Source organism: Seriola dumerili, unplaced genomic scaffold, assembly GCF_002260705.1.
Source record: "Seriola dumerili isolate Sdu_G_001 unplaced genomic scaffold, Sdu_1.0 BDQW01000807.1, whole genome shotgun sequence".
NCBI classification, from domain to species: domain Eukaryota; kingdom Metazoa; phylum Chordata; class Actinopteri; order Carangiformes; family Carangidae; genus Seriola; species Seriola dumerili.
In genome coordinates, this window is record NW_019175062.1 from 2,633,696 (window position 1) to 2,654,213 (window position 20,518).

The following is a 20,518-nucleotide window of genomic DNA, read 5'->3' on the forward strand; positions in this document are numbered from 1 at the left end:
GAATGTCCTCTGCATTTGCCACCATTAATTATTCACTATCTCTCAAATGTACACACTCTGCCCTACAAGTCAGATGGATTCATTTATACTACCCGTGCACAGACCACCACAGTTATAACCCTTGTAACAATCAGGTTAGCAGTAAGATAAAGAGTATAAAATTTAACCCACCAGAATCAGTGGAAGCCCTCTCTACAGACCATGTACCTTATGACTGTGGACAGAAATTATGAAAAACAAAATCCAGGTTATTTAAAAAGACTTGCATTGGGTTGTCGAGTAGCTCAGTTGGTTGAGCATCCGCCCCATGTGCAGAGGATCAGGTCCTCGCTGCAGTTGGCCCCGGCTCAAGTCTCGCATCGGACAGCCCTTTGCTGCATGTCATTCCCCCTCTCTCTGCTTCCCCATTTCCTGTCTCTCTCTACTGCACTGTCAATAAAGGCATAAAAAAAAGACTTGCATTTCTCTTTTTTCTTTAGTGAGATTTTATGTTTTTATTGATTGCTTAATCAGTGCATGTTTCCAATACACTGTGTTCCACAGTCACATTCTACTGCTTCTACTACTGTTAGCTTTTCTCATAGTTAATCTGTTTCATTCTTTTCTTCTTTTCATTTCCTCCTCTGACTCCCCCTCTTCCCTCCTTACTCCTTCCTCTCCAGGAGTCTATCAGTGATTTCTACTGGTATTATTCTGGGAAAGATGTTATCGACGAGCAGGGCCAGAGGAATTTCTCCAAGGCGATAAATGTGGCCAAGCAGGTTTTCAATACACTAACTGAGTACATCCAGGTATGACAAGCCACTGCAGTTATCACTGTCGTTTTTATGCAGCATTGACTTGACATCTGTAGTTCTTTAAATTATTTGCAGATATTATTAGGGCTGGGTATCAAACTTCGATACTTCTAGGGACTGACGGATTTGGTTTGATACTATTGGACTGAAAAATGTCTTGTAATTTGATACAACATTTCAATATCTAAGCAGTAAATCAGCAAATCACATCAGCATCAGTGAGCCAATGAGCATGCAGCATGCTTGGACCAAGATCTGGCTGGTGACTGGATGTTTATTTACACAAACACATTTGATTCTGTGAAGGGACCAAGCTTAAGAATAAAACCAAAGTAAAATTAAAATTTGTACTGTAATGTGAATTTTAAAATGGATTTGAAAAAATTGGTCATTAAGAATCAGGATCAAAGTCAAGGTATCTGTATCTACGGTGGCCCTGAGAGCTCAACGCACATCCCAACAGACAAAACACAAACAAATTCAAAAAACTTCATCAAATTGACAACATGTGAGCTGCAAATAAGCACAACACAATGGAAGTGTTTCCAGACAGAAGCAGGTGGAGGTATGAGGTGAGGGGATCGGGGGTTGTCACCTGGTAGAGCATGTACCATGAAGGCATAATCCTAACTGCAGCTCCATGGGATCCTCTCTCTCTCTCTCTCTCTCTCTCTCTCTCTCTCTCTCTCTCTCTCTCTCTCTCTCTTAGTGTCCCCTGGAAACATTTCCGTTGTGTCATGTGTATTTGCTGTTTTCTTCAGTTGTTCAGTTGTATTTTGTCCGTTTGCATGTGCCTTCTTAAGTTGCAGTGCATTGAGGTCTCAGGGCCACCATAGATATCAACATTTTTGAATGATACCCAGCCCTAGATATTATTCTCAAAAGTTAATAAAGGGGGCTTAAATTGTTTGAACTGAACAACTGAATCAGTAAACTACTCTTACATATTTCAATCTAGAGAACTGTTGAGTAAAGCGGCTGTGATGTGAGTTTGACTGTTACTTATTTTGTTGAAGGGTCCGTGCACTGGCAACCAGCAGAGCTTGGCCCATAGCCGTTTGTGGGACGCTGTGGTTGGTTTTCTCCATGTCTTTGCTCATATGCAGATGAAACTTTCTCAGGTGAGCTAAGATCACAAAGTGTGGGGATTGTATAGACTGTCTGGTTTAAGTCTGGCCACGGACCTTTGTTGTATGTCGTCCCCTCTCTCCCCCCATATTTCCTGTCCTATCTCCACTGTCAGCTTACTGATGAGTCGCTCATGCCTGAAATGTCTCCAGTGGACGACAGCAAAGTTGCATTCCTCATCGTAACTGGCTTTTGTTAAGCAGTTCTTTGTCTCCTTTCTCTGATACTCTGCTAGTGTTTGTCTGAACAATGACCCACAAACTGCCACCAGCACCTGTCACCGCCACCTTCTTTTTCCCCCCAGGACTCCAGTCAGATTGAGTTACTGAAGGAGTTGATGGACCTACAGAAAGACATGGTGGTCATGCTGCTGTCTATGCTGGAGGGTAGGTTTATGTTCATGAGCACAGCTGTTTTAAACATTAAAGCATGTGTGGCTTGATGGAAGAGCTGATAGACAGAAACACAAGGTCACCTCGCCTCTACTTGAAAGGGTTTCAGTACTGCTTATTGAAATTGATTCACTCATAGAGGTTGGCATGTTTGAGTCATCATCCTCAGTATATCTAAATCAATAAGATGTAGCCCAGTACTGTACGTTGTTCTAGCCAGAAACCGGCTTTAGAGAAATCATTTGGATGTCTTTAGGGTTATTAATCTGAGGTAGAATGCTGGACATACACTAAGGATGTGAGAATGGTATTGGGAGATTTTCAGATTTTCAGCTGAACAGTAGCACTTGATAAAGAGGTAACAGAAACAAGTGAAGCCAAAATATCGCTCCAAAACAAGCTAACTGGTTCTTCAAAATTCTCCTTCAATCAACTGTCACCTTGTCAGTGACTAAGACAAATTGAGCCATTTCATAAGCAAACAGGCTGCACTTTGACACCCCCATAGTGACCGCTGACCACATGTTAGACCATTTTATATACTTTGACAAAGGCTTTGTCTTCGGTGGATGGTTAAAGAATATGCTGTGGTTTCAAGTGATTTTCTGCACTATAACTGTTGTTTTGTTCTGGCAGGTAATGTAGTCAATGGGACTATCGGGAAGCAGATGGTGGACATGTTGGTGGAGTCCTCCAACAATGTGGAGATGATCCTCAAGTTCTTTGATATGTTCCTCAAACTGAAAGACCTGACCTCCTCCGATGCCTTCAAGGAGTATGACCCTGACGGAAAAGGCAAGGCTCTGAAAATATATACTCTTTATTGGTATATGTAATTGAGGAATCATCAGGATCATCATTTGAGTGTAAACAGATTTACAGACATGGGAGAGCTGGGTCGGCAGAGGCAGGCAGACAATCAAATGATTTAATGGAGAGACCACAAACTTGCAAGTGGTGCATGCAGGCAGGTAAACAGGAAAACAGGTGAGCACATCAACTGGAGCGAAATAGGCAGGAACAGAACACCAAAGTCCAGAAACTCGCAGGAACACATGAGCGCAGCAAAGACAAAGATGAGATGACAATAGGTGTGTTCGACTTTATGTGGCACTGCACAGCACCGACTTGACGTGATGCATGCTGGACCGTGCTGAACCACCTCTGTGACGACAGCACTTTTGACTGATTGGTTGAAGGATACACTGATACAAATGTTGTGTTCTACGTTTTGACATGTTCTACGAACTTCCGATTCTCTTTTATGGTTCTCTCTGCCAAAGAGGATACAGTTTATTTGATCTCCTCCTTCTGCCAGCTCATTTTTTACATATGGTCACCAGCACTATAGTTTTCATTTCCAGCAGAGAGCTGTGAAACAGTTTAGTTCAGTTTGTTACTGTAAAAGAAGTTCTCTATTGTGTCAAAACTTATCTCTCCACCCTACATATTCCATATGTACTGGGACTGATCCGCAAGGGGGCAGTTGATGTGGATACTCTTTAAGAAACATCACCTGTGGTGGCCACGCACTGATTAGCAACACGTGGTTATATAAGCACCACATGTGTGGCCTCTCTGATTCCTTGATTTCCATGGAGTCGAGCAGATGTGTGTATAGAAGCTTGACATTTGAGTTGAAGAGAGAAATGTAGCATTTGTGTTTGACATCAGCGTGGTCCACGTACCTTGTGAGTAGGAGAGCTGGTCTACAGGCCCCTCTCTGGACTGCTGCAATGTTTGACGAACACAGACTGGTGAAAAAGTGGTAGCTTGTGGCACCGGGTTTTTCCGGCCTGCTGCTTGCTAGCCATTGTCCCACGTGAAATCCGACCTAGTCGGAGGAACAGGCGGGTGAGCTTTTCAACAGATCATCTTTACACCGTGGCTGAAGTGTGGCCCGTGTGCGTTGCCGGTGGCGCTGTCTAACACTCACAGCCATTGTTCCTCATGGAATCTGACCTTGAACGACGTGAGTGAACATATTTTAGCCGCATGTTTTCAGGAAGTAAAAAAGGGAATAGCCGGGTCATGGGCACGCCTCCATGTTCCACTTTGGCTTCGTGTCACAGTATGGGATGTATCAGGGGTGAATAGTGCTACTGGTGGCATTTTCCAGCGAATTCCAGTTACATAAGCATTCACATACATTCAAACCTATGGAAGCAAACCTGGTAGCCCACACCTGTCTGTGTTGTGGGATAAAAATGCCAATGGAGGATGGTCACGATCAATTTGTCCATTGCTTAGGGCTGGACCATGCCTGTATGGCCAGACAGGACCCAGCATCCTGCATGAACTGTTTTCTGCCAGCTAGAGTGAGGGAGGCTAGGGCTCTAGCTTACTATCAAAGTGTGCAGCCACTTTCATTGAGCAGCTGCAGCAGGCAAAGCAGCCAATAGTGGTGGTATGGAATGCCCTCCCCTGTGTCAGCACCGTTTACTGCACAGCAGCCCTCCTCTGCCCAGGTGGAGCTTGATTTAGTGCGTTCCACATCTGACGCATCAGATGAAGGGGAGATTGACATCATGGGGTTTGAGTCAGAGGTTGAAGACCTCCCCCCTGGTCAGGTGTGTGTGGAGAGAAGGCAGGTAGAGGCGCAGGAGCATCCACCTCCCCTGTATTGCCTCCAATTTTGATGATGAGGTGAGTCAGTCACACTCTTTCTCTGTACCACTTCTTCCTGATTTAGAGGAACTGGTACTGAAGCAGTTTGATAAACCTTTTGACACCCATCGTTGGTCAGGTCTATGTAGACACCTAGCATGTATGCATGGTCGGGAGAGGATTGGCTGTGGACCACCACTCTCATCTCTTAAGTTCTTATCTGGTTGCTGAGGTACAGTAGGTGTCCTCGTTCCTGGCTAAGGCGGTGGCAACTGGCAGGGCCATGGCCTCCCTCTGGATGGTGAGGCGTCATTTCTGGCTGTCTCAGTCACGGCTGCAGGGAGATGACCGCGCCTGTTTGCTTAATCTGCCGTGTTTGGGCCAGATGCAAATAAAATGCTCCAGCAGACCCAAGATGCCCCCCCTGTGCTAGGGAGATGTCAGGAATGCTCCGACAATGCCGTGAACAGCGGGTCCCCATAGCTCCATGGCCTGGGCCACCCCAGCTGGACAGCTGGACTGTGTGGCTTCAGGTGACCTACGGGTCCCCCCCTCCCCCCTCAGTCCTGACAGCTCTCGCAACCTGGCCTCCCCTTGCTGCCTCTCAGCACAGCTCCTGTCCTGGGAGACACTTGGGTTGGACCCCTAGGTAGTTTCCACCATGACTCAAGGTTAACGCTTGCAGTTTCTGCGTCCATCCCCACTGATAAGGTCAGCCAACTTTTCAGTAGTGGCAGACCCTCAGTACAGGAGGGTTCTGGCTGCAGAGATCGACACTCTCTTGGTGAAGAAGGCCATCAGAGAGGTAACACAGGATAGCACAGGCTGGGTTCTATTCCCGCTATTTTCTCATTCGCAAAAAAAGATGAGAGATTGAGACCAATATTGGATTTGAGAGGGCTCAACAAGATTTTGAGACCCCTACGATGCAAGTTGTTGACTGTGCTGAGGATTCGACAGGCTATCCTCCAAGGCAACTGGTTTGCCACGATTAACCTAGAGGATACATATTTTCAGATCCCCAATATGGGAGGGACACAGATGTTACCTCAGGTTCACCTTCAATGGCAGAAACTTCGAGTTTTGTGTCCTCCCATTCGGGACATCACTAGCCCCTCGCACATTCACAAGGTGCATGGATGCAGTCCTGGGAACCTTGCGTTGAGAAGGTCTTCACATCCTGGATGACTGGATGGTGTGTGCTCACTCAGAGGAGCAGTGTCAGAACAAGTGGCCCAGCTCCTGCAGCACTTAGAGCACCTGGGCTTGAGCCTCAACAGGAGGAAGAGCAGGCTCCAGCCCTCACAGACTACGGAATTCCTGGACATGTGTTTGGATGCCAAAGCAGAAACTCTTTCTCTAAATCCTGGAAGCAGGCCGGCCTCAGGGTTTGCTTGTCCCAGTTCCATTTGGGGGCGAGGGTAACTTGGAGGTTATGCCTCCGCCTCCTGGAGTTGATGGCAGCTATGGTCCGCACTGGGCCCCTAGATCTCCTGAACATGCACCCAGTGCAGCGCTGCCTTCTATGCCTTGGACTTTGCCCACAGAGGGATCTGCAAGCCACAGTGTTGGTGACACACAGACTCCGTGTAGCTCTCCGGAGGTGGGAGCAGCCAGTCAACCTGGCACGGGGCAATGCACTGGGGCCAGTGTTGCGTCGATGGTGTCATCCGATGCCTCTCAAGTAGGCTGGGGAATCGTCCACAAGGGCAGAGGCATCAGTGGCCGGTGGCACGGGTCCTGGTTGGCACAACACATCAATATTCTGGAGCTACAGGCTATCTACCTAGCTCTTCTGCACTTCCAGCCAGAGCTGAGGGATCGCCTCGTGCTGGTGAGGACTGACAGTTCAGTGGCAGCAGCCTATGTATACAGGCAGGGGGATCTGGGCTCCCCTCGCCTTTGCAAATTGGCTCGGATGATATGGGAATGGGCATACCCACAGTTCAAGTCCCTGAGAGTGATGCATGTGCCAGGTTGGACAAACCACATGGCCGATCAGCTCTCCAGTGACGGGCCCTTCCCCCCAGAGAATGGAGGCTGAATCCAGAGGTTGTACACCAGATCTGGGACCACTTTGGTACTGCCATAGCCGATCTCTTTACCTCCAGGGAGACGGCTCACTGTCCCCTCTTCTTCTCCATAGGGAGAGACAATCCTCCCTTGGGCACAGATTCAATGGCACATCAATGGCCGCAGGGCCTCCTGTATGCCTTCCCTCCCTTTATCCTCCTGCAGCCGCTCATACAGAGAGTCCAAGTAGAGGAGGTGAGCCTCATCCTGGTGGCCGCCAATTGGCCCCATATGATCTGGTTTTCAGCAATAGCACCCCTCCTTCGAGGACTGTCCTGGGAGCTCCCTTTCCCCAGGGGCTAAGGCTTTGGGCTTTGGGCTGAAAATGGCTTGCTCTTAAGTCAGCAATGTTGTTGGTGGTTACATCAGCAAAGAGAATGGGAGAACTTCATGCAATTTCGATACATGTGGAATGCTGCCACTTCTTGTCGGGCTATGCTGGGGTGGTCCTGCGCCCCCACCCCGCATTCCACCCTAAGATCTGGTCCAAGTCCCATGCCAGTCTTTCTATTGAGCTACACCCTCTCCGCCCTCCTCAAGACTGTGTTGTGGGGGTGAGTAAGACATCACCGTTGTGCCCTGTCAGGGCATTGAGAGTGTATATTCGTCAGACGTTCCCTCAGGACAACAGACCAGCTCTTTGCCTGCTACAAACCTAACTGCCTTGGGCAACCAGCATGAATGTGGCAGTCAGTACCCCATTCACTGAGTGTGCGCTGGGTGTAGTGCAGCAGGACAAGACCTGACAATCCATTCTTATTAATTTTCTTGTCTATCTTCCAGTTCTGAGAAAGTAGTCTTTTGGAACCTACTGTACATAGACGAGTATCCACATATAATGACAGGCTTTGGGGCAGTTGACAGCAGATTTTACTTTCAAAACCTATTTATTGGCTGGCCAGTTGAAAATGGCTTTTATCGCTACCATTGAACTTTTACAATATATATCTCTGCCATATACAATGTCAAGAAAAATAAATACCTTTGGTTTGTGAAAAATAAATGTTACTTCAACTCTAACCAGTTGAAAATGTAAAAAGTAAAAAATAAATAAAACAATAACATTGAATAAATAAAAATAATAAATAAACATATAAAGATCAGCTAGATGGGGCTGTAGAGTCAGTGGCAAAGTTTGCACCCAGGCTCAGAGCACTTAATTTTCAGCGTTATATAGTTTACACTCACATCACATCTGATTACAAGTGTGAACATTAAAATACTATTTTTTACCTAACCATCATCATTTACGAGTCAGTAAAAGGCTTATGATAGGCTACCTGACTAGCGTCTTCTTCATCTGTTGTCTTTCTCTTCTTAGAGAAGTATCTGAACAAGCTCATCTGAAAATGCAGTCAGCAGTTAATACATAATGACGTGTAGATATTAGCTTAATGCTATCAATTAGTTTACCCAAGTTAGCGTCACTGAGTTGGCTAATAAGTCTACCTTTTTCTCGGTAATTCGCTGCCTTATTCTTCACGACTACACTTCTCTGACTCTGACCTGGTGCCTGACGTGATGTCACTTTCAAGGCCGCGCTCTCGTGAGTAATTAACTCCAATAGGATCCCCCACCACCCCACTCCCCCCCCTCTCCTCCTCCCCCCGCTGTTGCGCTCATCATCAACACAGGCTGTGCTTGTGAAGGTGGAAGAGATGTGGCGGTGGTGCATTTGCGATAATAAAAAAAAAAAAAAAGAAAGAAATTTGAAGGCGTGGCGGCTATGATTTAATGAATGTAGAGGAAACACTGCATTATTTTGGACTTGTGAATGCAATATCTTGAGAACTTGTCAAGGGAATACCTTCAAATTTGCCACAAATATCCACTTGGAATCAAGGCTGAATTGATTCAATTTTGGTGGTCAAAGGTCAATGTCATGGTCAAGCCGTTAGACTTCACACAGTCATTATGACAAAATTTCATGTAAATGGTTAATGGCATTTTATATGAATCTGGGTAACAGGGATGTAACCAGATTAGTGGCGGAGGCATACAACTGCTATGCTAATTCTAGTTACATATTGGCTATGTTTTCATTTTATGTATATATTATTATACATATTAAATACACTGCTCAAAAAATGAAGGGAACACTTAATCATCACAGTATAACACCAAGTCAGTTATACTTCAGGAATATAAATCTGTCCATTTAGGAAGCACAAGTGATTATGGATCAATTTCACCTGCTTTGGTGCAAATGAAAGTGACAACAGGTGCAATAGAGAGGCAAAAGCAAGACAACCCCTAAAAAGGGAATGGTTTGCATGTGGTGGCCACAGACAATTGCTCTCTCCTGATCCTTCCTGACTAATTCTTCTCTAGTTTTGTGATTTGCTAATGTCCTTGTCACTACGGGTTGCATGAGGCGGTACCTGTAGCCCAATCAGGTTGCGCAGGTAGTCCAGCTCCTCCAGGATGGCACATCCATACGTGCGGCCGCAAGAAGGTTTACTGTGTCTCCCAGCACAGTCTCTTTTTCTTTTTTTTCTTTTTTTAATTTATGTTTATGTTTTATTGATAGTGCAGTAGAGAGAGACAGGAAATGGGGAGGCAGAGAGAGGGGGGATGACATGCAGCTAAGGGCTGTCCGATGTGGGTCTCGAACCAGGGCCAACTGCAGCGAGGACTGTAGCCTCTACACATGGGGCGGATGCTCATCCAACTGAGCTACTCGACGCCCCATCCCAGCACAGTCTCAAGAGCATTGAGGAGGTACCAGGAGACCGGCCATTACACGAGAAGAGCTGGACAGGGCTGTAGAAGGGCATCAACCCAGCAGCAGGGCCAGCAGTGCATACAGGCTCTTTGGGGCCTATACACACTACTGAGTCACATTATGAGTTGGCGTGATGAAATTCACACAAGTTGGATCAGCCTGTGATTTCAATTTTTTACTTTGATTTTCAGTGTGATTGTGAATCCAGTCCCTCAATGGGTTGATGATTTTGGTTTCCATTGACCGTTGTTCAGTCATTTTGTTCTCAACAAATTATACAATGTACATCGGTTAAGATTTTCAACTGATCTGATGGATGATTTACTGTAAGTGGTCCCTCAATTTTTTTGAGCATTGTATATTCAATATATGTTCATAATGCAACTGGAGGGAAACAGGGCAGGAGGGAATGGCAGGTCCAGAAGAGGGAACAATAGAGCCCAGAGACAAATCTTGACAAGCGGTGACAATGTACAAATTCATTGACAGGTGTCATCTCCAAGAGGGACTTCCATAAGGCCATGGAGAGCCACAAACACTACACCCAGTCTGAGACGGAGTTCCTGCTGTCCTGTGCTGAGACTGATGAGAATGAACTCTTGGACTATGAAGAATTTGTGGAGCGCTTTCATGAGCCAGCCAAGGTAAATGGCCTGATGTTTACAGATCTTTAAAAAGTCTGCAGAACCTTAAATTGTCAAAATGTATGTCCTTCAGAATGATTAAAGTCCATGATTAAAATGTATGTTCAGAGAATTGTTTCACCATCTCATGAGGGATTTCTTCTGCCTCTCCATTTGTTGGACTACTAATGTGCCATATTCAAACTGCATGGGAAGGCCAGCATGGGCCATCCTTCAATTATCACAAGATTTTGGACGTCAAGTGGAGGTTATGTAGTGAGCAACTAAAAGCAGCTAAAAATTTTATATTCAAAAGGATATTGGCTTCAATGTGGCGGTTTTGCTGACCAACCTGTCGGAGCACATGCCTCATGACACCCGGCTGCAGACCTTCCTGGAGCTGGCAGAGAGTGTTCTCAACTACTTCCAACCCTACCTGGGCAGGATCGAGATCATGGGCAGTGCCAAGCGCATTGAGAGGGTTTACTTTGAGATCAGTGAGTCCAGTCGAACACAGTGGGAGAAACCTCAGGTAACGATGGTCCAGTACATGAATCAATGAGTATCTGTTATTGAGATTTGTCACCTCAGAGACATAACTTGTTAGTTGCAGTGGTCAATATTTGCAACAAATCCTTCAAGCTCCCTGTTTTCACTTATTTACCTTCAACCCAGGTCAAAGAATCCAAGCGTCAGTTCATCTTTGATGTGGTGAACGAGGGAGGGGAGAAGGAGAAGATGGAGCTGTTTGTGAATTTCTGTGAGGACACCATTTTTGAAATGCAGCTGGCGGCTCAGATGTCTGACGCTGGTGAGCGTTCAGCAGTGAAGGAGGAGAGTGAGCGGGAGAAACCAGATGAGGACAATCCTGAGATGGGCTTCTTCTCTGTTACCACAGTCTGCATGGCGCTGTTGGCTCTGCGATACAATGTCATGCTGCTAATAAAGGTGCACACTGAGAGCACACTGCAACCAACACATTGAGATAAGAAGATTGGTATGAGTCTCATGTCTGTGTTTTCAGTATCTGGTCAGAATCTGGGTGGATGGAGAATCACTCAACAAGAAAGTATTCCAGCACATAATTTCCCCCAAAACCAAGAATAAACATTTTTACAGTTAAGTTTGTGAACAGACAAGATAAATGTGTTAACTTAACAATAGAGGTGTTGCTAGGCGTATTTTTGAACTTTGCGATATTTATGCTATTTTTGAACTTTATGATAAGCTAGGCTTACCATGTCCTGACACCTTCCCTCTATTGAATGCACATGAAGCTGATATCTATCTTCTCATCTCACTCTCAGAAAAAAGTAAATGTTCCAGAATTTGGTACTATTCCTCTAGAATATATTGACTTCTAACAGGATGTAATATTTTGTCAGAAATACATTATAGACAGGGGACCAGGCTTCTGATTGAGAGAAAGGTTCTACTAATGTGATCATGACACACTGGTGGGATTTGTTCACATGTTGTGTTTTGTTTTATCATTACAATTTATGAAATATAACGTTGATTTGTAGTGTAACCAACAGACAAAGCAGCAACACACTAAACACACTACTTTCCAGAATCTCCCAGTGAAGGTAACAGCCTTTTACCCTCAGTTTGGCCAGTCAGTAGGATTGGTGTTAGTGTGTTTGTGCTTTTCTATAGGCACTGTAGTTAGGTGTACAGTAATAACTCATTTTGAGAAGAAATTCTATATATTTTCAGAACATTTACCACCTTAGAGCAGATAATTAGTCAGCTAACAACCCTGAGGTGTAAGCTGTTCCTCTCTGTGGTTGGTTGTACCAGGGTTCAGCAGTGTGATGACAGATTTCAGCCTGTCAAAGGAAACATAACTTTTGATGTTTGATGATGGTTTCAGGTGCTGTCCATGAAGAGCTTGAAGAAGCAGATGAAGAGGATAAAGAACATGACAGTGAAGGACATGGTGACCACCCTGGTGTCCTTATACTGGTCACTGTTGCTGGGCTTTCTCCATGTGGCGTTCAGTGTGACTCGAGGATTTTGCCGTATCTTCTACAACACCTTCATGGGAGGCAGTCTGGTGGAGGGGGCCAAGACCATAAAGGTTAGTGTACATAATTCTGTAAGAATAGAGCAGTTCATCCACAGGTCATTAAACAAAGTAAACACACTAAGAGAAGTTCCTACACACCTAAACTGCCTTCATCCCCAGGTTTCAGAGCTGCTGGCCAACATGCCTGACCCTACCCAGGATGAGGTGCGGGGTGAAGGGGAGGACAGAGAGAAGAGACTTTCTGATCGCAGCTCCCCAAAGGAGGACCTGGCTGATCTGGCAGTCAACACCAGCGAGACTGAGCTGCTGTCAGACATTTTTGGTCTGGACCTAAGAAGGGAGGGGGGCCAGTACAAGATCACCCCCCATAACCCCAATGCCAGCCTGACCGAACTGCTCAACTCTCCGGTTCCCTCCCCAAACCCACCAACCCCACCCACAGCACCTCCACCTGAGCTCAGGCAGAGGCACCAGGTAAAAGGAAAAGTGTAGTAGTTTAAACATCTAAGTTAATGTTTATTAGAACTTTCTTTGCCTTATTCCTTTCTTTCCTCACAGTTTTTAATAAAGGACAAATCTAAGGATCAATCAGCAGTGATCCCTATATTAACTTCATGTCATGTAGAACTTGTCTATCAACACCATCAAAATAATCACTGTTGTGGTTAATAGTACATTAATACAACCTGTGCATAGAAGGAAAACAGCTCTGTGAAGCTGTTCATAGGCACAGCTGTGCTTTGAGCTAATTGTTAATGACAGCATGCTACCACACTTACAATGACAATACTAACAAGATTGCTAACAGTTGCTAATTGCCAGTAAGCACAGCGTGCAGCTGAGGCTGATGGAAATGTAATTAGCTGTGCAGGTATAAGTCACAAACCACAGTATCAAACAATCAACTTACTACAGTTCATTAAACAGTTGTTGAGTCATTTCAAGCTGAACCAAAGTGGTTGAACGAAAACTCTGAACTGTCAAAACCTAATCTCACAAATCTAATATGCTTCTTTGTGGGTGTGGTTTGATCAGGTTTGACTGACTGTAACTGAATCTTCGGATTCTGCTTTAAATGTACCTCAATCCCAATAGGTGCAAGGAAGCATGTGACATCATGTTCTTCCATCTGATTCGGGTCCACTTCAAACCAGTGAGAGGAAATACAGAAATCTCCCATGTCAAAAATATCAAAACTCTTCTGACTGACAGAAAATAGTGTGTTCATTTAGGATCCTATCAATCACAAGAAAAAGCTGACTGAGAAAACAGGCTAAAAAAACTCACCCACAAAATGACTGGTTTTTGTCATCATGTTTTCTGTTTCTGTCGAAGAGCTCTTCCTCAGAGGCGAAGGAAGCAACACCAGAGACTGCATCTGAACCTGAGAAAACATTAGGGTAAGTGCATATTTTTGTTGTGTAACCTGAACAAGCATTCTAACTACAACACAGTGCGTATGGACAGAGGAGACATTAAAGTACATGTAAAATGAAGAAGCCCAGTGTTGTAAAATGATGTTTGACCTATCATTAGACCCTGCAGTGAGTATCAGGCTGTGCCATCACCACTATTACACAAATGGACAGAAGTATTAAATATGAGGGGGAAAAACTGTCATGATCAGCACCAACTCTGAAGAGAGTCAGAGATAGACCCCACCACACAGGAGCAACCAAAAGCACATCCTGTCAGTCTGTGTGATGTCACTGTTTTCTGAATCTTACTCACCTGACAATAATGTCTAAAAGTGCATGTGGTGAGGCAGAGCAGATGATAGAAACAGGTCATGTCAGAAAACAAAGAATATGGATCTTTCTCTCAACAAAAACCAACATATAGCATGGAAATTATTTCTTGACTTGGAAGCAGTAGTTTCACATCGGCCGCATCTCATGGTTTTCCTCAATAGATAAAGGTCACATGATGATGTTGTTATGACTTCTATGATAACTGAGCAAACAAAAGCTAATAAGCCAGTAAGTAATATGTTTAAGTCCTACCATCATTTATTCTGTTTTATTGTTTTGATTTATTCATGCAGAAAAATTATAATCAGCATCAAAATATGTTGACTTTAAAATGTATCGACAAAATACATACATTTATAATGGAGCTTTAGTTTATAGGCTGTGTTATAGACTTGGTGTGTGAATTCATGTCAAGGTTTCAGAGCAATAGACAGCAGCTTGGTGTTCTAATTAATTGCCAGTCCATTTCCTTACCCCTGTGTATTGTTAGCTGTGCCCAAGTGTGTATATATATTGTATTGTGATTTCAGGGCTGGACATATAGAGCAACTAGAGAAGCAACAGAAGAATGAGAAGATGAAGCAAAAAGTTAGAAGGCATCACACCTCAAAGTCTGATGAGCCAGATCTGCAGGAGTCTGCGTTCTTGAAGAAGATCATAGCCTACCAGAGGAAGCTACTGGTACAGGACTCTTGTCGGTCCTATTTACTTGTTCTTTCAGTCCTGCTTGTGCATTCTCTCTGTCAGCCCAGAATTTTCCAGTTTTCCTGAATTCAATGAGTTTAAACAAATGCTGGTGACAGTGTGGACCGTAAAAGTGAAGAGGAGAACTCTATTAATGCAGTGACATAACTGAAAGAACTGGGATGATGTGTATGTGATGATGTGTAAGGTTTATGTGTCTATAACAACCAGAAACACATGAGTAGGTCCCTGTTCTGTCTCCCTTGCAGAACTACTTTGCCAGGAACTTCTACAACATGAGGATGTTGGCACTGTTTGTTGCCTTTGCAATCAACTTCATCCTCTTATTCTACAAGGTAATGGTACAGTATACCAGGGATGTTGCTTCGGGTAAGAAATGGATACATTTATTCATAGTACTTTCAGAAAAGATTAAGTCTTTTGGGGTTCAAATTTTTAAAGCTGCATTGAGCAATGCTTTCAATGACAAAGCTCTGGTAATGTAAACCAACTGTCCACTACCTGCTCAGCAGCAAACAGCAGACAGACCCGGTCAGACCATAGTCTCTAACGAGGGAGGGGTATCGTTAAGATTTTAACAATACTACGATACTATTATCGATACTTTTTGTTATTTTTGTAAGAGAAAAAAACAATTAAAAACAGAAGTAACATTGCTTTATTTTATCACATGAACTCAGTTAACATTGTTGAGTTGTAAACTTCAACAGCATTTTTTTTTTTTTAACAGATCACTATTATAGACTGATTTTGTAATGATGGAAATGTAAAACAAATGTAATACACAATGACTTACGACAGGACTTTTTGACACTATTTTTACTGTGCAGTCGCTAGTTTACCAACAGCCCCCACATTACCCACCCACCCCCACCCACCCCCAACAGTTATCTGTTCAGATTGAATTTAATCTGAAATGGACATGGACGAGCATAACAATCAGATGGCTAAATAGGAAATCTATTTTCTAAATTTCCAGTACCAAGAACAGAACCGATAACATCAGAGCTTATCGATACCACAGTCTTGTGGTACAGCTGGTGAATAGCTGGTGAACAAAGTGTAGCATTTAGAAGCTAAGGAACCAGAGATTTCCCCAAGAGTTGGTAAAGACCAAACTGGAGCTAAAAGGAGAGAGAATATTGTTCCTTTCTCTGGGTGACCAGAAATGTGATATGTTGAATATGCAAATTTTATAACGTGAGAATATGACAGTGGTTTGTTTACAGCTTTTTTCCAGTGCCAACCAAACATGTTAAGTAATAACAATAATAATTTAATAATAATAATAAATAAGTGCAGCTTAAAAATAATGATGAATTGCAATAAACAGTACATACAGAATACAGTAACAATCAGCTCCTCCTGGACAAAGTCCTTTCTTAAAGGTGTGTCCACTCCCTGTATATGACAAGGATTGGGCGAGGGTCTTGTTAAAATGAATGAACCCCCCCCCCCCCCCCCCCCCCCCCCAACCTTTCAGGCTTCACAGAAGCTGTATATTTTATCATGAGGCTAAACTATAGGATTGCACATGCGTTGCTTTTATCATGTCCTGCCTATGAAATTGTTATCGGTTAGATCATCAGGGTCACAGCATATTAGCTTAAAGACTAATAAACTGTCCCTACCAGGTGTCCACATCCTCATCTGTGGTTGAAGAAAGGGAAGTTATATACACCAGCAGCCAACCAGACAGCAGTGTTCATTGGGATGGATTGAGTGGAGAAGCAATGGAGACAAAGGAGGAGGTGATGGATGAGACTGGGGAGCTCCTGAAACCTGTCACAGTCCGTTTTGTGCTGGAAGAGAGCAGTGGATACATGGAGCCCATGTTACGGATCCTGGCCATCCTGCACACTGTTATCTCCTTCTTCTGTATCATTGGATACTACTGTCTCAAGGCAGGATACTGACTACTGATATGTAGCAGAAATAATTTAATAATCTGTATCTGGTATTTACTCTTCAAATCATCAGATAAATCAAAAGCTAAAGCATTAAGCCATCATTAAATCCTCATTTTGTGTGTAATCTGTAATTTTTCTTAGATATTTTTGAGTATTTTCAATTCAAGGATATAGCACTCCTATATTGTTTGTTTGCATGTGCGTGTGCGATATAGGTGCCACTGGTTATCTTTAAGCGTGAGAAGGAGGTGGCCAGGAAGCTGGAATTTGATGGCCTTTATATCACAGAACAACCGTCTGAAGATGACATCAAGGGACAGTGGGACAGACTGGTTATCAACACACAGTGAGTGACACTGTGTGTCTGTATGAGAATGTGTACACATGAGCTTGTAGGTTGTGTTATATATCCATTAAAAAGACAAGTGCCAATGACTGAGAGATGTGTGAAGAATCAGTGGAAAGAAGAGACGATGCAGTTTGGGAAAAACTGTTCAGCAGAGGTGCTACCCAAAGTTCAGCCACTGGTAGTTATTCCTCTGTGTTGATGGTGAGGGTTCACAGTCTTGTCAATCCTGTTACACTAGCGACCCCTACGGGTTGGGCAGGGCACCTGTATGGTGGAACGTGAAAATCCCACGTTATGACCTTCCTGTAAAACTGAAGTGTGTCACTGGTAGTTGTGAAATGGCTGTCCAATAATCATGGAGGTAGCATGTATCTCTTCCTGCCCTCCACACCAATAGAGATTGTGGACAAAGACTGCAATGTGGCGGGAAAAAGCATTTCAGACTGGGAGAGAATATTAGTCAGGTCTCTTTACAGTTCTTTACAGTTAAATGTTTGTAATAAACCTTTAAAGATGATACAACTTATGAGGCTTTTGTCCTCTAATTTTCAGATCTTTCCCAAACAACTACTGGGATAAGTTTGTGAAGAGGAAGGTAGGTGTCACCCTTTGTGTAGACCTGATATTGTCACTTACCGATCACATCATCCATTAGAAATCACATGACTTCAGTTACAATGATTTTAGGTTTTTGGATTTTTAAAAATATATAAAATATATTTATTTTATATATTTTTTTATGATGTATATAGTTTTTATTTAGACTACGTGACTCACAAGATCCTGACCAATTTAGACAGTGGGTTGCAGAGATTGACTAATTTTCATCTCTAATCAGTAATATACAATTGCAAAATAATTGTACATCATGTAGTGATGTGTGTGATGTACAGACTCTTAACAGAGGGAGTTGTGCACCACGTTTAACTCTCCCTCTCCCAGATTTACTCTAACTCTCCCTATCACAGATTTACTCTAACTCTCTCTCTCACTACTGTATGTCTCTGAAATTATTTAATGTAGCTATTTATGCCACATTTCAGTGAGCTCCTGATCAGCTGTACAGTGATTGTGAATGTGAGTCATGTGTTAGATTATTAGCTCAGACTGTACTCTCCTCCTTTTCTTACAAAAATCACAAAGGTTTAAATTTATCAGGGCAGCTCTGATGCATCTCACAGTGTAGGATACTTACAGTTTGATCTATAAATCATTTAAACTTTTCGATTTAGTCAACAAAACCACATTTCTCCTCCAGTTTTGGGAGGGTTTGCCTGAGGCTTACCTCAGTGAAAAACTGAGACAAAGTAAATGTAGACAGATACTGAGAACAGTGATGTCTTCTTGTGTCAAAGTGTCACCTTGTCATCTGTCCCTGCATAGCTGAAGTTTTAGAGAAATGTTGTTCCACTTAAAATGCTTCATGAATAAATTCTGCTATTCATCAGGTGATGGATAAATATGGGGAGTTTTATGGCCATGACCGCATCAGTGAGCTGCTGGGAATGGACAAGGCTGCACTGGACTTCAGTGATGCTCACAAAAAGAGAAAGCCCAGGAGAGACAGCTCACTGGCTGCTGTGTGAGTATTTGTGTGTGTGTGTGTGCGTGCGTGCGTGCGTGCGTGCGTGCGTGCGTGTGTGCGTGCGACCGTGCGAGGGAGAGAGAAAGAGAGAGACAGATCTTTTATTGCTTTTACATATTTCTATACACGAGTCTGTATTTCCTGTAATTTGTACTGGCATTAATAAATCTGTTTACTTGAAGTAGTGGTCCTGTGAGGACCCACAAATTTACAAATTTGTTCGATGAACAAAGCAAGGAGCACTCATCATTTCACACCAAATACAGCAGGTGCAGTAACATTAACTACTGGCTACAGTGTTCTGTGGTTGGCAGAGTTAATCTCATACTGAAGAGGACAAACTCTAGTCAAAGTGAATTCACATCTGTATTTTAAAACTGGCTAAAAGGCAGAAATGCTCTACTTTGGAGGCTTAACTCAGGGCAAAAAAGTTCTTTGAGAAAAGGGGAGAACACATGATCAGCTTCTGTAGACCTCTTTCTCTTCTGTTAACAGGTTGAACTCCATAGATGTCAAGTACCAGATCTGGAAGCTGGGGGTGGTATTCACAGACAATGTAAGTGCTTAGAAACACAAATCCTTCACCTGCCATGTCTGGCTCCATCACATGGATTCACTGTTGAAGTTCCTGTGCACAAATAGCAGACTTTCCAGAAATTGAATTACTATCAATATAAGATTTTTAGAGGTTTCCATCAAACTCTTAACATTCAGTTTTCCCATGAAGCAGTTTTAGTTGTTTGTTTAATTGTTAAATCATCAGTTATTTTATACTGAGACAATATCATATGTATTCTGTAGTGATGGTAAGATGCTTCATGAAGCACTGAACCAGTTCAGGAAAGTGGTTTGAGAAAAGGTTCATTTCTTGATTCTTCATTTTAACAGAGCGACATCTACTAGTCAGAATGTCAAACAGGCAAATACGAATGTTTGTATACTGCAACATATCAGTGTAAGAGAAATCATAATTGTATCTTTATTCGAAGCAGAACTTTTATATTAATTAGGCTACTGTAAAAGCAATCAACATGCTTAAAAAATATATTTAAATAAACATAAAGCCTCTATAATAATGTCACACTTGTCAAACTGGAGAAGTCTTTGTTTTCCTTTGTGGATCCGTCGCAAATACAAACAATCAATGTCTATCAAGTGTTAGAAACCATAAACTATGAAATATCATTTCTCTCGGAGGTCTGATGTCATGGTCACGCCACAATTCGACCCGCCACAAAAAGCAGTCACATGGTACAGACGAGAAGCGAGGCTTCACCTGTTATCAGTTACATCATACATCTAAATTGATATATGTGTCGGTATGACTCACGTAACATTACTTGTATTCCTTATTAACATTTCACACATGTTGCAGTTAACGTGTAATTATGGAATCATTTAAAGTCTTTAAACACTAATCACATGCCCAGTTTATGCATGTGTAATCATTCCTCCTGCTCACACTGGCCAATAAGAGATCACTTCCTAACATCCTGGTTTCCTTGTTCAGGTGTGGTGGAGGGAAAGTAACACAAAGACAGTATTTTGTACTAAAAATTTTGCAACTTGGGTATTCACTGGATTTATCTAACACAGAATGCTGTCGCCTCAAATTAACTTCAGACACAGGGGCGTCGAGTGGTGCAGTGGGTTGAGCAGGCGCCCCATTTGTAGAGGCTACAGTCCTCGCTACAGTTGGCCCCGGTTCGAATCCTGCATCGGACGGCCCTTTAGTGCATGTCTCTCTGCCTCCCCATTTCCTGTCTATCTCTACTGTGCTATCATAAAAGCATAAAAAGCCCAAAAAATATACTTTAAAAAATTAACTTCAGACACAGTTG

At 43.2% G+C, this 20,518-nt stretch overlaps 1 protein-coding gene across 1 annotated transcript in view; it reads left to right on the forward strand.

Moving 5' to 3' along the window:
- ryr2 (ryanodine receptor 2) overlaps positions 1 to 20,518 on the forward strand; it is a 225,349-nt gene that overhangs the window by 189,155 nt on the left and 15,676 nt on the right. The window contains exons 92-108 of the mRNA XM_022766015.1: positions 663 to 791; positions 1,814 to 1,918; positions 2,230 to 2,311; positions 2,954 to 3,112; positions 10,212 to 10,366; positions 10,662 to 10,877; positions 11,021 to 11,293; positions 12,222 to 12,428; positions 12,537 to 12,851; positions 13,713 to 13,777; positions 14,659 to 14,809; positions 15,082 to 15,168; positions 16,468 to 16,737; positions 16,959 to 17,089; positions 17,645 to 17,687; positions 18,541 to 18,674; positions 19,173 to 19,233. Of these exons, the coding sequence (XP_022621736.1) occupies positions 663 to 791; positions 1,814 to 1,918; positions 2,230 to 2,311; positions 2,954 to 3,112; positions 10,212 to 10,366; positions 10,662 to 10,877; positions 11,021 to 11,293; positions 12,222 to 12,428; positions 12,537 to 12,851; positions 13,713 to 13,777; positions 14,659 to 14,809; positions 15,082 to 15,168; positions 16,468 to 16,737; positions 16,959 to 17,089; positions 17,645 to 17,687; positions 18,541 to 18,674; positions 19,173 to 19,233 (2,583 nt within the window). The remainder of the gene's footprint in view (positions 1 to 662; positions 792 to 1,813; positions 1,919 to 2,229; positions 2,312 to 2,953; positions 3,113 to 10,211; positions 10,367 to 10,661; positions 10,878 to 11,020; positions 11,294 to 12,221; positions 12,429 to 12,536; positions 12,852 to 13,712; positions 13,778 to 14,658; positions 14,810 to 15,081; positions 15,169 to 16,467; positions 16,738 to 16,958; positions 17,090 to 17,644; positions 17,688 to 18,540; positions 18,675 to 19,172; positions 19,234 to 20,518) is intronic.